This window comes from Chenopodium quinoa, unplaced genomic scaffold (assembly GCF_001683475.1).
Source record: "Chenopodium quinoa cultivar QQ74 unplaced genomic scaffold, ASM168347v1, whole genome shotgun sequence".
NCBI classification, from domain to species: domain Eukaryota; kingdom Viridiplantae; phylum Streptophyta; class Magnoliopsida; order Caryophyllales; family Amaranthaceae; genus Chenopodium; species Chenopodium quinoa.
Window position 1 is genome coordinate 6,498,050 of NW_018744367.1, and position 21,216 is coordinate 6,519,265.

A 21,216-nucleotide genomic window follows, 5' to 3' on the forward strand; every position below is an offset into this window, starting at 1 on the left:
TTTGTTGACCATGAGAACAACTAAAAAGGGGGAAATCGGGGAAACCCCGTTTCTCATGACATACGACACTGAAGCTGTCCTACCTATTAAACACTACGAGCCAACACTCCAAGTCATGCTCTATGATGAAGAGGCCAACTAGGAGGCCATGCGTCTAGCATTGGATTCGCTCCCTGAGCATAGGGGCAATGCCGTCTTGCATCATGAGATATACCATCTGAGAATGACCAGAGCCTACAATAAACGAGTGCACAAGCGGCCCCTAAAAGTGGGGGACTTTGGTTGTGAAAAATGGAGGCAACCGGTAGGGCCAATGAGCAAGGAAAGTTAACTCCTAATTGGGAAGACCCCTACTGGATCTATGAGGAAGTTAGAGGCGGCACCTACCGCCTGGAGACACCAGACGATAGCTAGGCAGCTAGCCAGAACTTGAAATGTGGATAACTTGAAAAAGTACTACTTCTTAGATTTGTGTAATTTTTTGTAAATAAAGTATATCAATGAAGTAGATTTGTTTGCAGAACATTTTACTTGCTTTCTGTATATGTAAATCATCTGTGCAATGCGCAATCGGGTATGTTTAATTTTTTCTATATCTGCTCCTACATGAGCAACATTAAGCTAAGTCCAAGGATCAAGCGGCTAGGTCGTTCTTTTATGACCATACTCAGGAGGCCAATGGCCAGATGTTACAGCTAAGTGCCTACTCCAACATTATGCACCCGGCGACACCTCATCGGGGTGAATTCTTCGAAGAGAGCATCTCCCATTTGGGTGGTACATTGCTCTATAAACAAAAATACAAGCGGCCTAACAGAGTGTCTAGATTAAGATAACTCAACCGTTTGAAAATTTAAATGAAGCCTTGGCAACTTGTCTCCCGCCTGTTCCAATACAACCAGAGACTATTGATTTGGTTGGATAAAACAGTCTGTTGCTCAACGGCACCACAGACGGCTAATTTAAAGATTTACGCCTAACCTTAGTGGCTAAGTCGCTTCTGTTCAAAGTACCTACACACAGTCTATGCCCGTCTGTCTAACATTGAACTAACTAGCCAAAACTGGTTTACAAGGTGAATCGCAGCCGGTATTTTTCATAATTATCCCGAATGTTTGGTAGACGGATGTCTACTCAGTTTAAAATTCCACAATAATCAACCAAGCATACATCCGTCCAGGGGCAAGTATATCTAGGACATCTGGATGACCGCATGGAGGCAGCTACTTGGCGAAAATTAGTAAAAATGCAACATGCGAAAATTCAACGGAATTATATATTAAAAAAATTAATTAATTAGAAATCAAACTTGTAAAACCGACACAGTCGGCAAATAATCATTAATCAAACCCGACCAGAAGGCCGAGAGCAAATTTTTAACCGGATGCACATCCAGGAGAAAAGAAAGAACATTGTTAGATTACAAAGATACACGCCGAGCAGGCCGGAGAAGGGAATAAAAATAAGAAAGCTTAAGCATGAGGAGGCAGGCAAGGCGCGTCTGTGGCGGCTGGTTTTGAGGCAGGATTCTCCTGATTTTCCGCTTGGTTCTCCTCCTCATCCCCATTAGAGCCCGCATCAGCTTGCATGGCCTCAATCTCCTTCTTTGCCCACTCCTCATACAGCTCAAGCTCCGGCTTGTTCTCCACTTTGGCCAGAATGGCAAGATCTGCATATTTGTAGGCCTGCTCCCAGACGGCGTACTCCGTCTCTGGATGCACAAGGGACTAGGCCATTTTCATGCGGCTTTCACAGTCTTGCTCATTCTCCTCGATGATCCGGCTCTGCTCAGCATGAAGAGTGGTCTCAAAAATTTTGCTGGCAGTAGCCGCCTCCTTCTTTAGGCGTTCATTTTTAGCTTTGAGGGAGAAGTTCTCTTTCTTGGCGCCCTTTAAAGATTCGAGAGCCTCCTCCGCCTTCTTAAGCTCATCTTCAGAATTTTTGTACGCCTCCTGAAGATTGAAGAGTTTGGTGTTGGTCTCATCGAGGGTTTTCTGAAGTCGTTTGATGGAGTCCGCCTGTTGCATGATTTGAATATTAGTTTCAAGTTCGTGCACTATCATGGAATATTGAGCAACGTTATGGGTCTCAAATGCCTCTCTTTTGACCCGTCTTACCTCCTCTTGCTTCCTGGCATAGGCCTTTTTCAGCCCCTCCACGCGCAGCATTGACTGCATGACCACAGCCGGGATTAGAAGTTAGTAAAAAAAAAAGAAAGGAGAGAGGAAATATGAAAACTCATACCTCAGCTAGGCCAGCTAGGACCCGATCGGCGTTAAAGACACCGATCCCTGGGATCGCTTCCTTCTCCTCCGTGGGGATGGCCTTCAACATGGCCCAGGAGTATTGTTGTACGTCCGGCCACCGGGGGGAGAGATCTGCACCAGAAAGAGACGGTGAGAAAGCTACATACGCTCCTCCTATAGATTGTCGACTGCTAGAAGAATCTTCTGGCTGGCTGAAAGTGTGACTTGACCCACATGGGTCTGCTAAGCACTAGAGGGTTGAAGGGATCTGCTGTACCTTGGGACACGATAACTATAGGTGTCTCTACACCCGTAGTTTTGGGAGCCTCAGAGGCATCCGGTTGCCGGGCGGTGAGATCGAATCCCATGCTGGTGTTTTTGACACTCTTGCCTCAACAGTCACGCGACTCGGTGCCGCTTGGGCAGACGTCTTTTGAGACTTGCTGGGGGCAGCAACTTCCCCCCCCCCCCGGCCTTGGCCTAATCAACTTTGTGAGCGATCGAGGCGCCTTGCTTTTATCCTGAGTAAAAATTAAAGTCTTTACAGTCAGCTGGTGTAAATTAATATTGATGAGTGCTCGAAAAGAGTGAGACAGGCGTTTTTACATGGTTTTTAGCCGCCAGGGAAGGTTTCTTCTTTTCCGCATTTTCTTTGCGGATGTCTGCGGCGGATCTTGCGGGGGTTTTGCTTTCTAGAAACATCCTTAAAGCGTTCACTGCAAAAAGAAACCGTCTGATTAGACCATTATGCCAAAATTTCACAAGTAAAAGTGACAAAGGCGGCATAAAATGTGCCGGATGCATTCGAGGCATACATTTCTTGAACTGAGTGCTCAGTCCGTAAGCGGACAAGAAGGCCTTATCCCTCATAAATTCGTGTTTGGGTACCCAATTCTTGGGTATGCTTATTAATTCACCGGATGAGAGGGAGGTGGTAGTTAGTTCAAAGAACCCCGCCTCTATTATTCTCTCATAGTCCTCATCCGGGACTTGGGGCAACTTGCACTTTTGCCTTAGCAGGCTCGGCTTTCGGTTGTAGATCCGGAGCTCGGAGTTCTCTTGCTTTGTGGGGGCCGAGACCAGATAGAAGCGATTTTTCCAATCTGGCCACTTAGACAGCTTGTCTAAGGTCATCAGAGTATACCATGCCCTCCACCCGCCTGGACTTCGGCTTAAGTAATGCATGTGGGCAAAGGCCTCCCAACCGGGATGGAGGCTCTGCATTTCGCAGGCAGCGATGTAGCCTAAGATGTTAACCTAAGAGTTGGGGGTTAACTGCCACACGCCTAGGCCATACTCTCTTAGGATGACCTTTATTGTGTTGTGTAGAGGGAAGCGGAGACCAGCTAGAAAGGTCGCCTCATAGCAGCCAAAATATCCGTTTGCATTGTGCTGGTTGTCTTCCCAAGCTATGGTGGTCAGCTCAGGCGGTACCCGGATGGTATAGCTCGGTCCTAAAGGCCGTTTGTGGATAAAGGTTGCCAGATGCTTCTCCATGTTGGCCCTGTCTCTGGCTGAGACCTGAATTCGGAGGGGATCACCCCTATTATTCCAGGTGGGCCTTTCCTCTTCCTCGCTCACTACAACCGGTGTAAGATAGCTGCTGCTGTTTTGCTTAGACCGTGATCTAGAGGCGGCCTCACTACTGTCTCCCTGATTGGAGGGCTCTCTCTTCTCGGCTTCGGAGATAGAGGCGACATCTTCACCGCCTCCGCTATCAGACTCCAGAATTCCATCGCTGGGGGTGCTTGGGGTACCTCTCGGAGATCCCCTTGTCATCTCAGCCTGATCCATCTCAGGCGGACCTTCTTTGGAGCTTTCCCCTCTATACTCCGGGTCTACAACCGTCTTTTTAGTTCTAGCCATAGTGTCCTGCACAGACACGAAGATGGTCGGATTGGGAGATTGACAAGGGGAATTCTAGTACCCAGAGGAGGCTCCCTCAGTCCTAGACTCAGCCGTACCAAGGGACCGGTTGCCCTCTACATCGTGGTGTGCCGTGTGTGTATTTGGTGAATCCATTTACTTTTATAAAAGAAAAAGAAGATAAGGCACAAACGAAAATGCATGAAAGAACTGAGGGAGGTAGAGACGATACCTCAAAAGTAAGCTGAAAGAAGCAAAATGTTGACCGGCTGAAGTAGCAGGTAGAAATTAGATGATGGTTTGCAAGGGGCACAGGCGCTTGACCGGATGTACCCTCTCTGAAAGTAGCTGAATTTGCTAGGCTGTACTCAAGCGGTTAGTGAAGCTTGAGTTAAGTGATGCACATACGGTATACCCGTATGTGCTTTTGGAATAATGAAGAGATTGCTTGCAAACCCCTCAGGCGGTTTCTAAGAAGCTGTGCTGTCTGCCAAATCACAGACGTATTACCGGATGTGATTAAATGTGAGAGCAGACGGGTTTTTCACTCTAATTCTCTCTAGAAGCCAGCTGAGTCTCTCTCTTTCTGAACTTTGGAAAATGACGAAATGAGGGGGGGGGTGAACGACTATATAAAGGAGGGTGATGCGAAGGGTCACCAAGGTAAACTATCCTAGAAGGCGAACGGTTATTGCCATTAGCCAATGATTGAGTGACAAGTGTCACAAATGCCACGTGGCCTGCTATGTCACATTTGTGAGGGGCAAATGATTAGGGTAAAAATACCCTATGCCACGTGGCCCAATCCGAGCGCGACACGTGGCATCTTCAGAGTGGTTCATGAGGACCAATCTCCTCTGGACACGTGGCACATGCTTTAAGATCCTATAAATAGGGAGATGTTTCCCTATTGGAAACCATTCACAATAATACTATCCAACTGAGCACATTAAGTGTAGATCATTTACTCTCACTCTCACTCTCGTAATTCGAGAAGAGCATTTACTTCTACATTTATTACAGACTTCATCCCGGTTCTAACTTGATTCGTTGGAGGCGGAACTCCCCCATCCAGAGTCTCCGTTGTTTTGCAAGTTTAGACGTCCGGACTCCAGTCTTGGTGTTGTAACTCTCCCGAAGGACACAGAAAACCCCAAAACAAAAATGGTTGATTGTATTATTGATGATGCGGTTAATGTTGTTAATTTAGTCCTTTCAGATGGCATGGGTTGATGATGGAAGTTTTTAGAGCCAATTGGAGAAGAAGACCCCATAAAAATTAGGAAAAAAAGGCGTGAGTTTATTTTCTTGGTATAGGATTGGGATTGATATAAATATTTATTTATTTTTTTCTTTTTTCTGACGAAAAAAATTATTTTGTTGAATACACATGACTAAAGGATTGGGATTAAAGAGATGAATGATTGATTTTATTTTTTATTTAAAAAAATTATTTTAAAATAGGAAAAATAGAAAAAGGATAAGTGTCCTTTCAACTTCCTATTTTAAAATAATTTATTGATGTATCAATTTTCGAAAAACAAGAGAGAAAGGGAGTAAAAAATTGAACTTCTCATCCTCATAGTGTCACTCTGCATCTTGAAAACTTCCACTCGCAAAGTCCACTCGAAAAGCATGAATAGTTCCAAACCACTAGACTCCATCCCACCAACCGACTCAGTAGAAATCACAAACGGCCTCACTCTCACTCCTCGAATCAAACTCCGCCTCACAATCCACCACGCCGACGCCAGCGTTTCACCCTTAGACGAATGGAAGCTAAAGCGATCCCTCATCAACTTCCTCAAATCCTCCTTTTCTATCCCTATCACTATCCCCGAAGAAGACCTCATTGTTCGCCGCTTCAAAGACCTCAAGAAGCGTAAGCGCGAAGACGCCGTTGCTGTTGCATCCCTTTTTATTCGTGATTTAGGGTTTATTGTTTCCGCCGCTGAGAAGATCAAGGGTTTTGATGGAGGTGATGGCGGGTTGGAGGAAGTGTTAGAAAAGAAGTTTCTGGAATGGCGGATTGTTTTGGTAGAGAAGATGGATGGTATGGAGGTTAATTTGGAAGGGGTTAAGTTTAGGGTTAGTGTTAATTTGCCGGTTTCGGATGATTTTGAGAAGATGAAAAAGGAGTGGCAGGAGTTCTATGCTTTTGGACCAGGTTTGTTTATTGATCACTCTTTTTTTTTTTTTTTTTACTATCTTTGTTTCTTATTATTTTCAACAAAGGGTGTTATTTGTAAGTCGTAAAAATCATTTGTTTCGACTGACAAGAAAGGGAGGGTTTATATTTGTTTGAGTTAAATTGTTTAATTTTAGTGGTTTCAATGCTAAAAATTTGTGTGAAGTTGGTGAATATTTAGTTCTCTGAAGAAAGTATTTTTATTTGGTTTATGTGGGAAATATTGTTGATTGAAGGATTTTATGTGGGAAATGTTGTTGATTTTACCTAGTAATTCTTCAGCTGCTTGAATTTTGAAAATTGTTAGTAAGTTCCTTGATTGATGAATAGGGATAGTTTAATTACGAATATGCAATGTATGAACAGGACTGTCTAAAATAATGGAGGCCCTGTGCTAATTTTGTCAAATGAAACCAAGAAAAAATGAAAAAGGCACAATTTTATTACAAAATGATTCCTATTATTTTGAGCTAAGCAAGTTACATACAAACCAAATAATAAACCATTGAGGTACCCAAACTACAAGAAGCATGAATTTACTCACAAAGAAAATCTTAGTTTTATAAAGTGCAACTTAGGCGCGCCTAGGCGCAAGGCATAGTGAGGCTTGAGAGTTGGCGCCTTAGCTCTTTGAGGCTCAAAGACCTACCAAAGGTGTGCACCTTTGTGCTTTTTTCTAGGTTGCTTCTTGCGCCTTATTTTGCGCTTTATGTTTTAAAGCATCAATAGTTATAGTGTAACTTTATTTTCCCTGAACTATACCATGAGACTTTGTTATGGACAGGTTTTCTTCGATTCTAGTGAAGAGAGAAATCCCATATCCTATAATTCGATTTGAAGAACCCTTGTTATTGATCACATGGCCCTTTCACCTTTTCTCATAATTTCATTTTTACACTTATTCAATAGAAATTATTATTTCTTTTCTATATGAATAAAGTGCGCCTCACCTACAAAAGGCACGCGCCTTCGCCTTGCGCCTAGGCTCCAAGGGCTTTTAGCGCCTTGCGCCCTTTAAAACTAAGAAGAAAATGCACAACTCTCCAAACTCATACAAAGTATAAAAACTATTTGCTCAGTACTTGAAGCCACCAACTCTGTTAATTTGTTGATTGATTCCCATTATGTCAATTTTCAGTTGAAGGGAACTTTTTTTTTTAATTTGAATTTTTCTTTTCTCATGTTCTGAAAATTGAAAGAAATAACAGTATTTGAGACATTTCAAAAAGAATGGAAAATGGAGATATTGATTGTTATATAACTTTTTTGACATCTTATTAAGAAAAGAACACTGAATCTACTGGCTTAACTTGGCTAAAATAATGCGTATTAATAATATGTATTACATTATAAATCCTTTCATTGATGTGAAAGAAAAGTAAACTATGAAGCTAGAACATTTGTTTAATATCACCGAAAAAGGTGGTAGTAATCATTAATTGGATGAAGCTTCAAGGGTAGGAGTCTAGGATAGACAATATGTGATGCTTTGGGGAGTGGTTTATGTATTGGTAATATTGCAATCAACAGCAGGAGGAAAGTTGATGACTTTGAACTTATCTATTAAAAAAAATAAAAAATAAAAATACTTGTAGTATATGATCATGGGACGTGGCAATATTGACCAAAAGCTGTACATCATACTATGTTATTAAGACAATCGCCGATAATAATAAATTTTAACATATTAAATACTCCCTCTGTTTTTTTTTTTTATAATGCATCACTTTCTTTTTTTATGGGTGAAATGCATCACTTTTATATTTGGTAACTTTATAGTATATTTTATCATTTCTCTCTTATTTTAAACCCCACTTAAATTATTTTATCATTTCTCTCTCCCCCATGGTCCCCACTTATATAATAAAATAATCTACTCTCCCTAACATACTTTCTCTTTCATGACCCCCATCTTACTTTTACTATAATAAATTATTCACCCACTTACAATATTATATCACTTTCCTAAAACTCCGCGCATTACTAAGTGATGCATCTAAAAAAAACGGAGGGAGTACTTCCTCCATGTTTTCATTGTGTAATGAACTGACTTAGGGGAGGGTATTATGGGTAGTTTAGTATGTTAGTAGTTATTAAATGTAGTATGGGCAATTTGGGAAGTCTAGTATTATTAGGTTAGTAGTTTGTAACCTTAGTATAAATAGAGAGAGGGAAGAAAGAAGAAGGCAGGCAGAATTTGGTGTGAACCTATTGGAGAGTCATGGCCTAAAGCCATTTGGAGAGTTGTGAACTAAACTCACTATTGAAGATTGATAGCCTTAAGCTATTAAACCTATCTTTTGTAAACCTTTGCCATTTTCAATCAATATTCAAGCTTTAATCTTTATTTACTAGCCATATTAAATCAGAATTATAAACCCAGAAAATCAGTTTATCACTCTTGGTGTCAGAGCAGTTCTGTTCTGGGAAGTCAGGCTACTGATTTTTGTTGTTCCTTTAAAAAAAAAAATGCTGGTCGCCGGAGAGTGTGCTGCACAGCAAATGCAGAGATGGATCCAAGAGGAGTTTGCATACATCTCACGCAAAAGAGACATTCGCATCTCAGATCCCAGTGAAGAACGAAACATCCGGCAAGAGCTTCATATTCACTAATTCAATTGAAGAAACTTAGATGACTGGATCTTCCAAATGGAGGATTACTTTCATTTTTTTCAATTGAAAGGGGAGAAGTTGAAGGCTGCCATCATTGGGCTTAGTGGCGAAGCTTTGCAGTGGTTTGAATGTGAACACAGGCGGCTACCAATACGTGAGTGGCAGGTTCTGAAGGTAGTGTTGGTGTGTTGTTTCGGTTCGTCATCTATAATGTCCTAGCAGGAGCAACCAACTCCAGTTCTGACCGGAGAGGAAACGAAGGTGTCATCTCAGATATTCTCAAAGGAGGTAGAGGAAATCATGAAGAGAATCATCAGAAATGTTCAAAGAAATTTGGACAAAATCACTAACAAAGCCTGTTCTCCAATGAAGATGAAGGAAGAAGACTATCAAGCAAAATTGGAAGATGAAATTGAAAAAGCAGATAATGAAGAGGAGGAGCAGGTACACCCTATATTGGAAGATGATAAGGGATTTGTAGGGGGTGTAACTGTTGGTAGTTCGGAAAACCTTGACGGGGGTTTTAGAGGAGTCAAATCTAGTGGAAGGCTTGGTGATTTCAGAGATGGATTTACCGGTGGGGGTCAAGGTGGCTTTGCCGGCACGTCTGGTGGTAGATTGCACGAATGTTCAGGTGGGTTTGTATGTGAGTATATCGGTGTTAGAGGTTTTGGTGGTGGGTTGACCACTTTTGAAGGTGATTTTACAGGTGGTTTTTGTGGGGCAAGGCAGAATTTTACAGGTGGTTTGTATGGCTGGCAACACAAACTGCAGTGGCAGAATTTTCGTGAGGGGCGGTGCCGGAGGTAGTGGGTCTGGTGGTGGTCCGAGTAGTTGGTGCGCCGAAGAGATAGGTGGCGAAGGGTGCAGTCGTGACAGAAGAGGCGTTGGTTGTGATGGTTTTATTAAAAGTCGTGTGGAGCCAATTGACAGGAAGCTTCATTACTAAGTGATACCAAGATGATGTGATTATCGATCCAAAAATCAACAAACACAAGGATAAGTGTTTAAGCGTAATTCTATACAGGAAATCCACCAAGAATTAAACCAAAACCAAGAGTAATTAACTAAGAATCCACCTAATTAACTAGCTCTATACGAATGTTTTAACTAAAACAAACTAAAACAACAATTGATCGCAATCAATTAAAGAAAGTGTTAACTTCAATTCTGAAATTTGCATGTGTGTACAGCCCTATTTATAAGTTTAATTAATCTAGAAAGATTAGGACAAATCCCTAATTCAATCCTAAATCAAATTCTATCTGTCCTAGAATTCTATTGCAAGTAGAATACTAGTTTAGCTTGGAAATCAAGCTACACGGTTTTAGCAACTCTAACAACTTTCCTTAATTAAATCCACATGCCCAAAATCAGTTATAACTAACTAAAAAAATATCTTAACAACTTAACTAAAATAACTTTTAAAGAATCCTAATGCTTAAACCAAGAAAAACCCTTTCAAGTGAAAGGTAAAAACTTGTAAGCAAAATCTAAGTAAACTAATCAAAGAAATAATCTAAATACAAGAAAAGCTACTAAACAAACCGTAGCTTTGCTTTGATATCCAAGAAAGTGTGCGTTGCTTGCTAGGCTTGCATCAATGTTTAGGGACAAACTTTCCTTATGCATAAATTAGTAAATCTTGAAAGTTCTCCATGTTTGTATTCGTATCAGGTATTCTAGACAATAGCTTAAAATATGACGTCAGCATTAATAGGTACAGTGCTCTTTTTTCAGTAAAAGTGAAGTCGAATGTTGGTTCTCCACCATCAATTTTAAAACCAAGTACTCCCTACACTCAACCCAGCCCAATTTCAAGTAAGCCCAATCTTCCACTACAATTTACACCTCCTAATTACAACTCTAATCCAAAAGGAGACAACCCAATCACAAATGAAAATCTTTAGCCCATTTTATATCATCTAATTTCTCAGCCTACACCCTCCATGAAACCCGTCCAGCCCCATTTGTCAACTCCTACACTCATTGCTCCATCAATGTTCAAGCACAACCTTCTCAATCAGTCTTCCAAGCTCATGTCTAACTTCACACAATCAAGATCAATTCCTCCAAGCCAACATCTACAACCTGTATTATACTCCTTGACAGCTCCTTGCAACATCCAGGAACACTTCATCACAGCTTTGCCAGCAGGGGAAGTAAGAGGCCTTACCAACGAGGCATTGGAAAGACAATGGAAGCTAGGCATCTGTTGCAAGAATGTCATTGTTTTTATCTGCCAAGGCTGGGAACCAAGCTTTAGTTACTGTCAACAACCAAAGTCCACTTACTACTATTCTACAAGTAACTCCCAAGGCTATGACACAACACAATCTCACTCTGAGTTATCTAATAGCTCCCAAGATTATCTCACACTTCTTTCTTCACTAGAGACATTTAGAGAATTCACCACCGAGGAGCTCGATAGGTTGTGGAAGCCGGGCATCAAGGATGAGAGTGACCATCTTTGTCGAGGCCGAATACTAAGTGCTGATTTTAAACCACCTTGAGGACAAGGTGGAACTTTAGGGGGCCGGTATTGTAATGAACTGACTTAAGGGAGGGTATTATGGGTAATTTAGTATGTTAGTAGTTATCAAATGTAGTATGGGCAATTTGGGAAGTCTAGTATTATTAGGTTAGTAGTTTGTAACCTTAGTATAAATAGAGAGGGAAGAAAGAAGAAGGCAGGCAGAATTTGGTGTGAACCTATTGGAGAGTCATGGCCTAAAGCCATTTGGAGAGTTATGAACTAAACTCACTATTGAAGATTGATAACCTTAAGCTATTAAACCTATCTTTTGTAAACCTTTGCCATTTTCAATCGATATTCAAGCTTTAATCTTTATTTACTAGCCATATTAAATCAGAATTATAAACCCAGAAAATCAGTTCATCACAAATTGCACCACTTGGGTTGGATACAAAGGTTAAGAAAGGAATTAAGTAACAAAAATGCCCATGTAGCACAAACAAAGGAAAGTAAATAAAAGTGAGGTAACAAGGGTAAATATTTGAGTAAGGGTAAGATGGGTTTTTGGTGTGTGAACACAAACAAAAAGTGTATGGAGCATACTTAAAATAACTATGGTGCAATTAATTTGCACTTCCTAAAAAGGAAAATGGTGTAAATTTTTTATTTATTTTTTATTTTAAAAAAAGAAGTATGTACTAAAACTCAGGCCCATTTATTTTGTGGGGCCCTGTGCTGTGGTTATTCTTGAACCTGCATACTTTGAAATTACTACAATGCCATCTAAAAGTGTTTTATTTACTGGTTTTGGGGGAACAGATTTGCTAATCTTTATAGCCTGTTATAGGAGTTAGGATGAGGTTTATAATTCTAATGAAGAAAATGGTAATCCTTTGAAAAAAAGTGCTCATTGTAATTCATGGATAAACCATTAGGGTCGATATTGAAGTTGCGTTCCTAACTTTTGTTCAGCGCCACAGTGAAAGTGCAATTTTTCACGTATGTAATTTTTTTGATTAGAATTTTATTCATCAGTTGCCAATAATTGTAAGTTATGGATGGCAGGGAGTTATTCAAGGGGAGGAAAGAAGGAGCCAGATACAATTATACTGAGAGGTTTGCCATCACGATGGTTTGCAGAGCCACGTGTGTCATCTAAACCGTCAATGCTAGTTACACATGCCATTTTTTCCACCTTTGGGAAAATAAGGTTTGAAGTTAACCTTATTATGATATTCTACTTAGTTTTATTTGTCTCTTTGTCATATATTGACTTGAAGCCTTTTTTTTTTTTTTTTTTTTTTTTTTTTGTTAGCTGCATAAATTATAGTGACTTTAGATTTTTGTATCCATAGACACCTAAAAACGTCTACCCAACCGAAACCCGATAATGAGGAAAACCTTTCATTGCCATTTGGTTCGTATAGAGTGTTGAAATAAAGGAGTACTTAATCTTATTTCTAAATCCATTTCAGTTTACTTTTCTAGTCCAAATTTAATTCTATTTCAAGCCCAAACTATTTATTTAATTCTTCTTAAAGCCCAATTTCAAATTTGTCCAAATTGCAAAATAATCCGAATCTGAAACAAACTTCTAGAATTCCTAAACGCGTACAAAAACCGATTTAAACAAATAAATTTCTAAATCAGAATGTGCAAAAGGATGAATATTAGAATTTCAGGTTTTCACGTTCATGATAAAATACCGTGTCGCGCTAGATCTGGCACCACGCTACACTATTGTCGCTCAGCGGTAGTTCATCACGCCAAATCTGGCGCGACGGTTTTGTTCTTTTGACGATACAATTTTTTTATCTTTTCCTGTTTCATTCCTATATATACCCTAGCCTTTTGAGGATTACGGGCATCGTAATATGTTGATATTCTCTCCAATTCTCCTTTCTTTTTAATCTTTTGTCTCCCTAATCTTTCACAATTCCTCCTTTTAGCGCTCCTAGACATCAATATTTCACCCGAAGCTCTATAGGCGGTCCACGACTTGAAAGGTTTATCATAAACCCCGAGAGAATTATCGGCTAGGAAAACTGTAGTATAAGTTGAAATGTAGATACCAAATACTAGGATGAATAATTTCTTGCTTAGCCAGGAGGAAAATTTAGCGTATATAGGAGATTTATGTAGTATACATTCGTTAAAAATAAAATGTAGTACTTTTTTAGGAGCCTCTATGTATCATAGCGTTAGATATGATTCTTAGTCATTAGTAACTAATTTCAATATTATATGTAAAAATAATAGCATGTCTAGACGTAGAAATTGAGATGCTAGTTTACGCGCTGCTTCGGCGCCGAAAGAGGATTAGAGGGCTCCACGTTTCTCACACAGGAGATTGTGGCTTCCGCCTCCTTGGGAGTCTAGTTAGTTGGTATTCTGTTATGATAACCATGTTTCTCATCGGCCTGCCGTTAGGCGGGTCACCATGGTTCGTTGCTTTATGGATAGATTCTTCCTTGTTTGTACAATTGGATGATAGCTGATGAGAAGACTCGTGTGCTTTGGGAGTCCTGTAGGTTCTCAGAGTATTTTTGGGATACTATTAACACGTTTCACTTTCCTTGGGGTGAGATAAATATCACTCCTTTAGATTTTTCGATGATCACCAGACTATTCTTTATTGTGCTGCCCGTGGTTCAGGAGGATCTGATGACACATCGTTAGAGGTGTTAGAATTGCTCGGCCAATAGTGGTTGTTTGCGAGAGGATGAAAACCCCCTCGTGTGGTACTTCTGCGATCGCTTAGTGGCCGGTTTTGATGATCCAGACACTACACCTGATTGTCCTTTCTCTTTCCAGGGAAATATGAGGTATTTGCAATCAGTGCACATGGTAGCCAAGACCGGCCCAATTATACGGTATGCTCGCTGTCTAGATCATCAAAACTGGCCGCTCGCTAAGCAAGCCGCAGAAGTACCGAAAGAGGGTTTGACATCCTCTCGCAAATTAACCACTACTAGGCCGAGCAATTCTAATACCTCTGGCGATCGATGACAGTCTATCTTAGGATCCTGAATCACGGGCCGCAAAGTAAAAAGAAGTCCGGTGTTCATTAAAAAATCTAAAAGAGTGATGGTCATCTCACCCCAAAGGAAGTAACACGTGTTAGTAGTATCTCAAAAGTACTTTAACAACGCTTGAACTACCAATGCCCCACTATTGAAACCCGTGACGCCCTTCCAAGTGTTTGTCTAACCTATAACACTCCCTAAGCACACGAGTCTCATTATCAGCTATCACTGGATTGTATGAACAAGGAAGAATCTTTAAACCACATGAACCATGGTGACGAAGAAAGTTATCGATCTGCCTAACGGCTGATCGATGAGAAACATATTTTTCTCTACCCGACTAGACTCTAAAGGAGGCGAAAGCCATGATCTCCTTCTCGAGGAACGTGCTACTCCTCTTCCTTGATCTCGGTGCCGAAGGAGTATCCTCCTTCGAGCTCTCCTCTCAGGGCGTGAACTAGCATCTCGATCTCTACGTCTAGGTATGTTATTATTTTTACAAAAAATTATCAAAATTAGTTACTAATGACTAATTGGGTTCTAGTCAAGTATCTAATCCTATGATACATAGGGGGCTCCTAAAAAAGTACTACATTTTATTTCCGATGAATGTATACTACATAATTCTCTTGTATATGCTAAATTTTCCTTTTGGCAAATTTGCAGAAAATTATTCATCCTAGTATTTGGTTTCTACATTTCAACGTGTATTATAGTTTCATACATCCCAAGCTTGTTGGAAATTTTATTTGGACTTACATTCGGAGAAAGTCATTAGAAATGTTTATATGGTTCTTGTTATCCATTCTTTCGTATGATCCTGATGTAATGCTTTTATAAGTTGGGCAAAGCTACTGCTTAGTGTTTTAAAAAACTGCTTAGCTACTTAGGTATCTTCCCATTGCCATTCTTGGTTTTATGTGCAAGACATCAAATTGACTTTCTGTTTCGGTAACAATTTGTAGCTGATAGTTGCCTGCCAAGTTATGTTACTCATCTTGTTTTGCTATGATGATTAGGTGGAGGTCTATGTAAGTCTTATGGTCTATCATTTTTGTAGTGTGGTCCATAATCGAGTGCCACTGTCCCCTTCTAAGTAGGGTCTAATTAAAGACCATACTTGGCAAGGGGAAAACTTTGCTGTTGCTGTTGCATCACATGCATGAAGCTACCTTCAAAAAGGTGCTTCCTTCACTCCCTTTGTCTTCAAGCTACCTTCTTGCATCCCTGGCAGTTATGCTCTTTGTTTACTCATGTAGGTATAGATCAGGTCAAAAGCTATCTATCATATTCTAGATAGCTCTATCTTGTCTTAAGATTAATTTATTTGTTGGCTAATTTTGATGAAGGCCCAACTGGTTTCCATGGGTTACACCTTGTCAACTAATATAACATGGCCCTACTGCCTAGCATAGCTAGTTCAGACACTCAACTTTTAGGGATTGACACAGATCAGTTTAGCTTAACTTACCTTGGTACTAAGGTGGTTGATCCCTTGAGATTAGCTTATTGAGGCCTTAATTAGTAGCTAGAGACTACGCAGTAAGTTACCCTATAGTGAGGGCTTCCCATCCTTGGTCATAATTGACCTAACTATAATTAAGCTCGCTGTAGTTTACGCTCACTGATCAGTGGACTTAGTTGAGCTATAAGCCAAGTAACTTGGCTTAGGGAATAAGGATAACCTGGCCTGCATTACTTACATTTTTTCTGCTACTTAAGGTTCACTGATCAGTGGAATTAGCTGAGCTACAAGCCAAGCAACTTGGCTTAGAAAATAAAGATAACCTGGCCTGTGTAACTAACATTTCCTTGAAGGCCCAATCCTACTGTAGCTCGTTGTGCGTCCAGTAATTACATTGAGTCTTATTTGGAGGATTTGGTATTGCTAAGCTTCTTTGATCATTGTGTTCAATGACCATAATAGTGCTACTTAATTCTGGTCAATCTTGTGACTGAGAAATACATAATTGCTTACAATTTTATTGATCTCCAAGCTCATTGTTAATAGGAATCTTAATGTTGCTGAGGACAATGATCCAGGTACGGATACCGATGCAGATGATGAAGATCTAATTTCAGGTTTACAGTGCAAAGTCGTCGTTCAATTTGATCAATACAAGGAATTTTACAATGCATTAAAGGTTTTATGCAGTCGTTCATTGAAAAAGGTAAAGTTTTAAGCTTTTCTACATCTCTTTCATGCTTTTTTTTCAAATCTGCCTTTATCTCTTCATTAAAGATCATGTGTTGAAGTCTTTGGTAGTATACTGTTATTTAGCTGAAGGAATCTTTATGACCGAGCAAATTCTTATTGGACCATTTTTCACTATAGTTGTTAGTAATAATGAAAGAGATCCTGCAGTTGAGATTTGAAAGCACCATAGGGCTCTTACTTCAACTCCTCAAGGAGTAGGAGACCTATGATCATCCTCCTTTGTGCAAGGGGCTTTTCGATGAGATATATATACTTATCATATCAGAATATTTTGCAGCTGAAAATGATGTATATCCATGAGTTTCATATATTTACTGTGAGCTACAATTTTGTTAGTATGGGTTATTGGGTTATGAGTAGTAATACTTTTCAAAGGTTTTTTTTAGCTGAGCTTAGGTTTACACTTATAAAAGACCATTAAAGGTCTTGTTGTGCTTGCTGGGTATTACAAAACTTCTTGATTCATGGTAACATTCTGATGCATTGTTTAGTCTATAAAGGACTTCTATCAGGGAGGACAGGAGAACCGAAGGGCTAAAAGTAAACCTTCATTATATAATAGCAGTATAGGACTGCACCACAAACAAGCCAGGGGTATGCATAATCCTTAGATTCCCTAGAATCCCTACTGTGATGGGATTAATGTTATGTGCTTTGGGATCTAAATCATCTAATACTCACAAGAAACCAGCAAAGGCCTTCTTTATAGCCAATAGTATTTTGCACGTCATCATTGGGCTAATTTCTAGTTTGAACAGTCAATGTGCTGATTTCAATAGAGAGTAACTTACACTAATCTGATGGCTCTCAATAGTATTTCCAGTTTTTGGCCAACATTTTCAGTCAGTAAATTAGTTGTAGCAGTGTAAATTGATGATTGCCTACTCACTGAACACCTGTCGTGGAGTTTGCAGATGCTCATTGTCAAATCTACTAATTTCTTTTCTGGTTGACTCATGAATTGGAATTCCTATGTAGTTTAAATTTATATGAATTGTAATATCTTTAACTCTATGTTTAGATAGGAATATATGGAGGGAAGGGAAAGTGATGGATATAATTTACCTTATTTGGATAAGATATAGGGCAAGGGAAAGGAAAGGAAAGGAAATGGAGGGATTAATTTCTTTTCCCTTTTGATAAACCAAATCCCTCTATTGTTGGAGAGGTTTGGAAGGAAAATGGAAGGTCAATCTCTCCTTCCCTTAATTATAGTCATCCAAGCATAGTGTAGTGAACTTTCTTACGCTGTCTGAATGCCAACAGATTTAGTAATTTCGCACGCATTTTTCTACCCTTTTTCGGTGTTGCTGATTAACTTTTTTAATTTGTTGTAATACGGAAATCCTCTGGAATTTATCTTTCTTATATTGCTTTTATTTATTTTTTCTTTTTGCTAACCAAACAACTCATTGATTTTGTTCTTCTTTGTTTTATGTTTTTGAATGCCAAATGTATTAAGGAAGACAACAATATTTACTTGGGTTTTTGTATGTTAATATAATTGCAAGAAATAGATAGTCTCAAAAGTAAATATCTAGAGAAACCCAATAGTATATTTTTCATGCTTATGGCAAAGTATAGAACTTTACTTGCTAGATGACTAGCAAAAAAAAAAAGAGAGAGGGGGGGGGGGGGGAGGATTTGGAGAAATCAATACACCAAGTTTCATAGTTTGAAGATAAACATTTAATGTCCGTCATAGTAAATGCTAAACAACGATAAATCTAAAAGCGCTTGGAAAAAAAAAGGATGTACTCTTCGTAACTGAAAGTTTAGCTCAATAGATTCTTGTTTGGTGGAAAGTTGGGAAACAGTAATGGAAAGTAATAAAAATGTAGATAAAGTAAGAGTTACAAAGTACTAGTGTGGTTAGGATTCTTAGGAAGGTGGATAAAGTGTCTAAGAGAGTGAATTGAAAGGTAGAAAAATGTAGATAAAGTAAGAGTTACAAAGTACTAGTGTGGTTAGGAAGGTGGATAAAGTGTCCAAGAGAGTGAATTGAAGGTCTAAATATAGTGAGGTAAGGGGCTAAGGTGGTATTATGAAGTTGCCAAATATAGAATAAAGTAAGAGTGTCAAACTTTTTGAAACACTCCAAAATTGGAAAGTGAGTCGAATTTTCAGGGATGGAGGGAATAATTATATTATGCTTGTGCCCCGACTTTCTCAAACACATGTTATTGGTAAGTTGGAGTACATATATAGGTTATATGTGTTACTCATGAGATGAGTGTTTCATGTATGTGTTACATGAGAGTCACTTATAAATGGATAAAAGTATGTGAAATATAAATTAAGAGTGCAATAGTTTATCTGTGTATTAATTGTGATGAATGTCTTCATATTTATAATAATGTTGTGTTTATATGTATAATTGGGTTGACTACATATATACAGTTACCTTCCTCTTCCTTTTACAACCACCAGGACAGCCCTCTACCCTTTTTCCACCACAAGTGGCCTGGAGTTTGGATCATGATGCTAGTTATTGTGAAAAGGGGGAGGTATGCTGATGGTGATGTAGCCTTGAGCGGGAGGGGGAGGGGGAGGGACCATGGTGGTGGTAGGGGATGGGGTACTAATGGAAAAATAGATTAATGGGGGGTTAAGGCCGTAAGGGTGTGATGTGTAAAATTGTATGGGTACAGATTATAACTTAAGTCTGTCAATAATGGGGAAAGTTTGGCTTTGGGTATAATACCTATAATCCTGCTGGAACTGTTGAGCTAATCTTTAGGAATGTTTTGGAATTAGAAGTTATAGTTAATGGTGCATCTGAAACTATAACTCCAAAGCCAAACTAATCAAAATTATGGTTCAATAGTACTCCCTCCGTCCTTTTATTAAAGACCCGTATTCCTATTTTGGCAAATCAAAATTAAAGACCTATTTCTATTTTAAGGTTGTACTATTTGAGAATATTTTTTACTTTTTGATGAGTTGCCATCACTTTTTTATTCTAATGACTTTTTACATCAATTTCCAACACTTTCTCTCTCCCTCTCTTCAATTATTCCCAACCCCCTTTTTTTTTTTCTCTCTATCACTCTCTAATCCCACATGCACTTATGTACACCAACTTTCTTAATTTTCGTGAAAAAACCCAAATAGGTCTTTAATAAAGAGACGGAGGGAGTAGGAATTAATGTATTTAGGAGTGTTTTGGAGATAATACCTATACTCAGGGATGATTTTAGGTTAAAAGAATTCCTTTTATATTTACAACAATAATCCAGGAAAGTCTACTTCCAGTCTCCCACTCCACTATTGTTAATATTTTATTCATTTAAAAAAGTAGGCTAATAAGGAGTAGGAATAGACGCTCCCAAATTATTCTTGCTATTATTGCTCTTATGATTGAACTCATCCTCTTAACCATTTTATTATTTGGCATACAATTATAACAGAGACTTTATTTCAACAAATACTAGTAAATAAAAAAAAGTAAAATAATTATTTCACTTAAAAAAAAAAATATACTTATTTCTTGAGCCATGGGCACATGTTTAGGAGAGGAACTGTGCATATTGTTGATTAAAGTTGAATGACCCAAATATGGGGCTTTTATTTAGAGACGAGGGAGTAATATATTGGAATTTGTGAATTTGGTGAACTAAATCTATGTTTCCTGAATTAGACTTGTCCTGCTGAAACTATACTTATGATTTGAATGGGGCTACAGTTTTTGCTAACCATGAATTTCTGACGCTACATGTTATTGCTTACTTACTTCTAATTTGATACCTGGACTACAATATGCAGGAAGGATCACGCATGAAGGCTGACTGTGAATTAACTTGGGACAAAGATGGATTTTTTCAACATGCAAGGCGTTACACACAAGAGGGAAATAGCCGAATCCCGACAGTTGGGGCTGGGCAATACAGAAATGAAAGACGCTCATCCTACAATTCTCGTCACAGCCCAGATGATGTACGTTCAAAAAGATTTAAATGAATTAATATAGTTAGCAAATTTATACATCTATATCTTCTGGTTACGATCATGGTATGTTTTGATCCATATTGAAAGATTTGCTTGTTTTCAGGAATAAGATCTGTTGAGAAGTTATTGATTAGATTGAATGTTGAATGGATGGAAATTGCACAGGCTTACTTAAACAGGACCGTTTCGGCCATTGTAAGCCTAGTTCAGATGGTCGTCTCTAGTCATCTATTATGATGAGGTGGTTTCTGCTTAAACAACTCACTGATATCCAGGTGCGCAGAACCGCCAGAATGTATTCATCTTTGGAACATACTTTATACATTTTCTTAATACGCTGATTCTTGGCATCAATTTTGGGACTTTCTGAAGAGATCTGAAAGTGTACTATTCCTATTTCCTATTTCCTGGTATTACTTCTGCTATGTATTCAACAAATTTTCTGACCTAATGTTATTAGATTTTTATTGCTTTGATTTGTCTGTATCTGAAACATTTGTACTAATAATTTAAATGTTTTCGTATATTATCAAGCATAACATGTAATTCCTCCATCATGTTAATACCGTTATTTTAAGGGGGTATACCATTATGTCCTACATACTCACTTTTCAATTGCATAATACGGAGTAATT

General features: G+C 39.0%; 1 protein-coding gene across 2 annotated transcripts; it reads left to right on the forward strand.

The window, feature by feature from the left end:
• The first annotated feature begins 5,623 nt into the window (after positions 1-5,623).
• Positions 5,624-21,052, forward strand: LOC110696611. Of its 2 annotated transcripts, XM_021873949.1 has the most exons (5): positions 5,630-6,279; positions 12,455-12,599; positions 16,427-16,586; positions 20,399-20,569; positions 20,685-21,048. In XM_021873949.1, exons 1-5 carry the CDS (start codon positions 5,748-5,750, stop codon positions 20,688-20,690), a joined length of 1,014 nt encoding a protein of 337 aa, XP_021729641.1. In that variant the 5' UTR covers positions 5,630-5,747; the 3' UTR covers positions 20,691-21,048. The 2 variants fall into 2 exon arrangements, with proteins under 2 accessions (XP_021729642.1, XP_021729641.1); XM_021873950.1 differs by lacking the exon at positions 12,455-12,599 and having other exon boundaries at positions 5,624-6,279; positions 16,459-16,586; positions 20,685-21,052.
• Positions 21,053-21,216: the final 164 nt, after the last annotated feature.

Excerpts from the sequence above, each read along its gene's own strand:
- LOC110696611 (XM_021873949.1), top strand. The coding sequence starts at position 5,748 with ATGAATAGTTCCAAACCACTAGACTCCATCCCACCAACCGACTCAGTA. Across the intron at positions 6,280-12,454 it reads GTTCTATGCTTTTGGACCAG|GGAGTTATTCAAGGGGAGGA; the intron begins GTTTGTTTATTG and ends TATGGATGGCAG. Across the intron at positions 16,587-20,398 it reads GCAGTCGTTCATTGAAAAAG|GAAGGATCACGCATGAAGGC; the intron begins GTAAAGTTTTAA and ends TACAATATGCAG.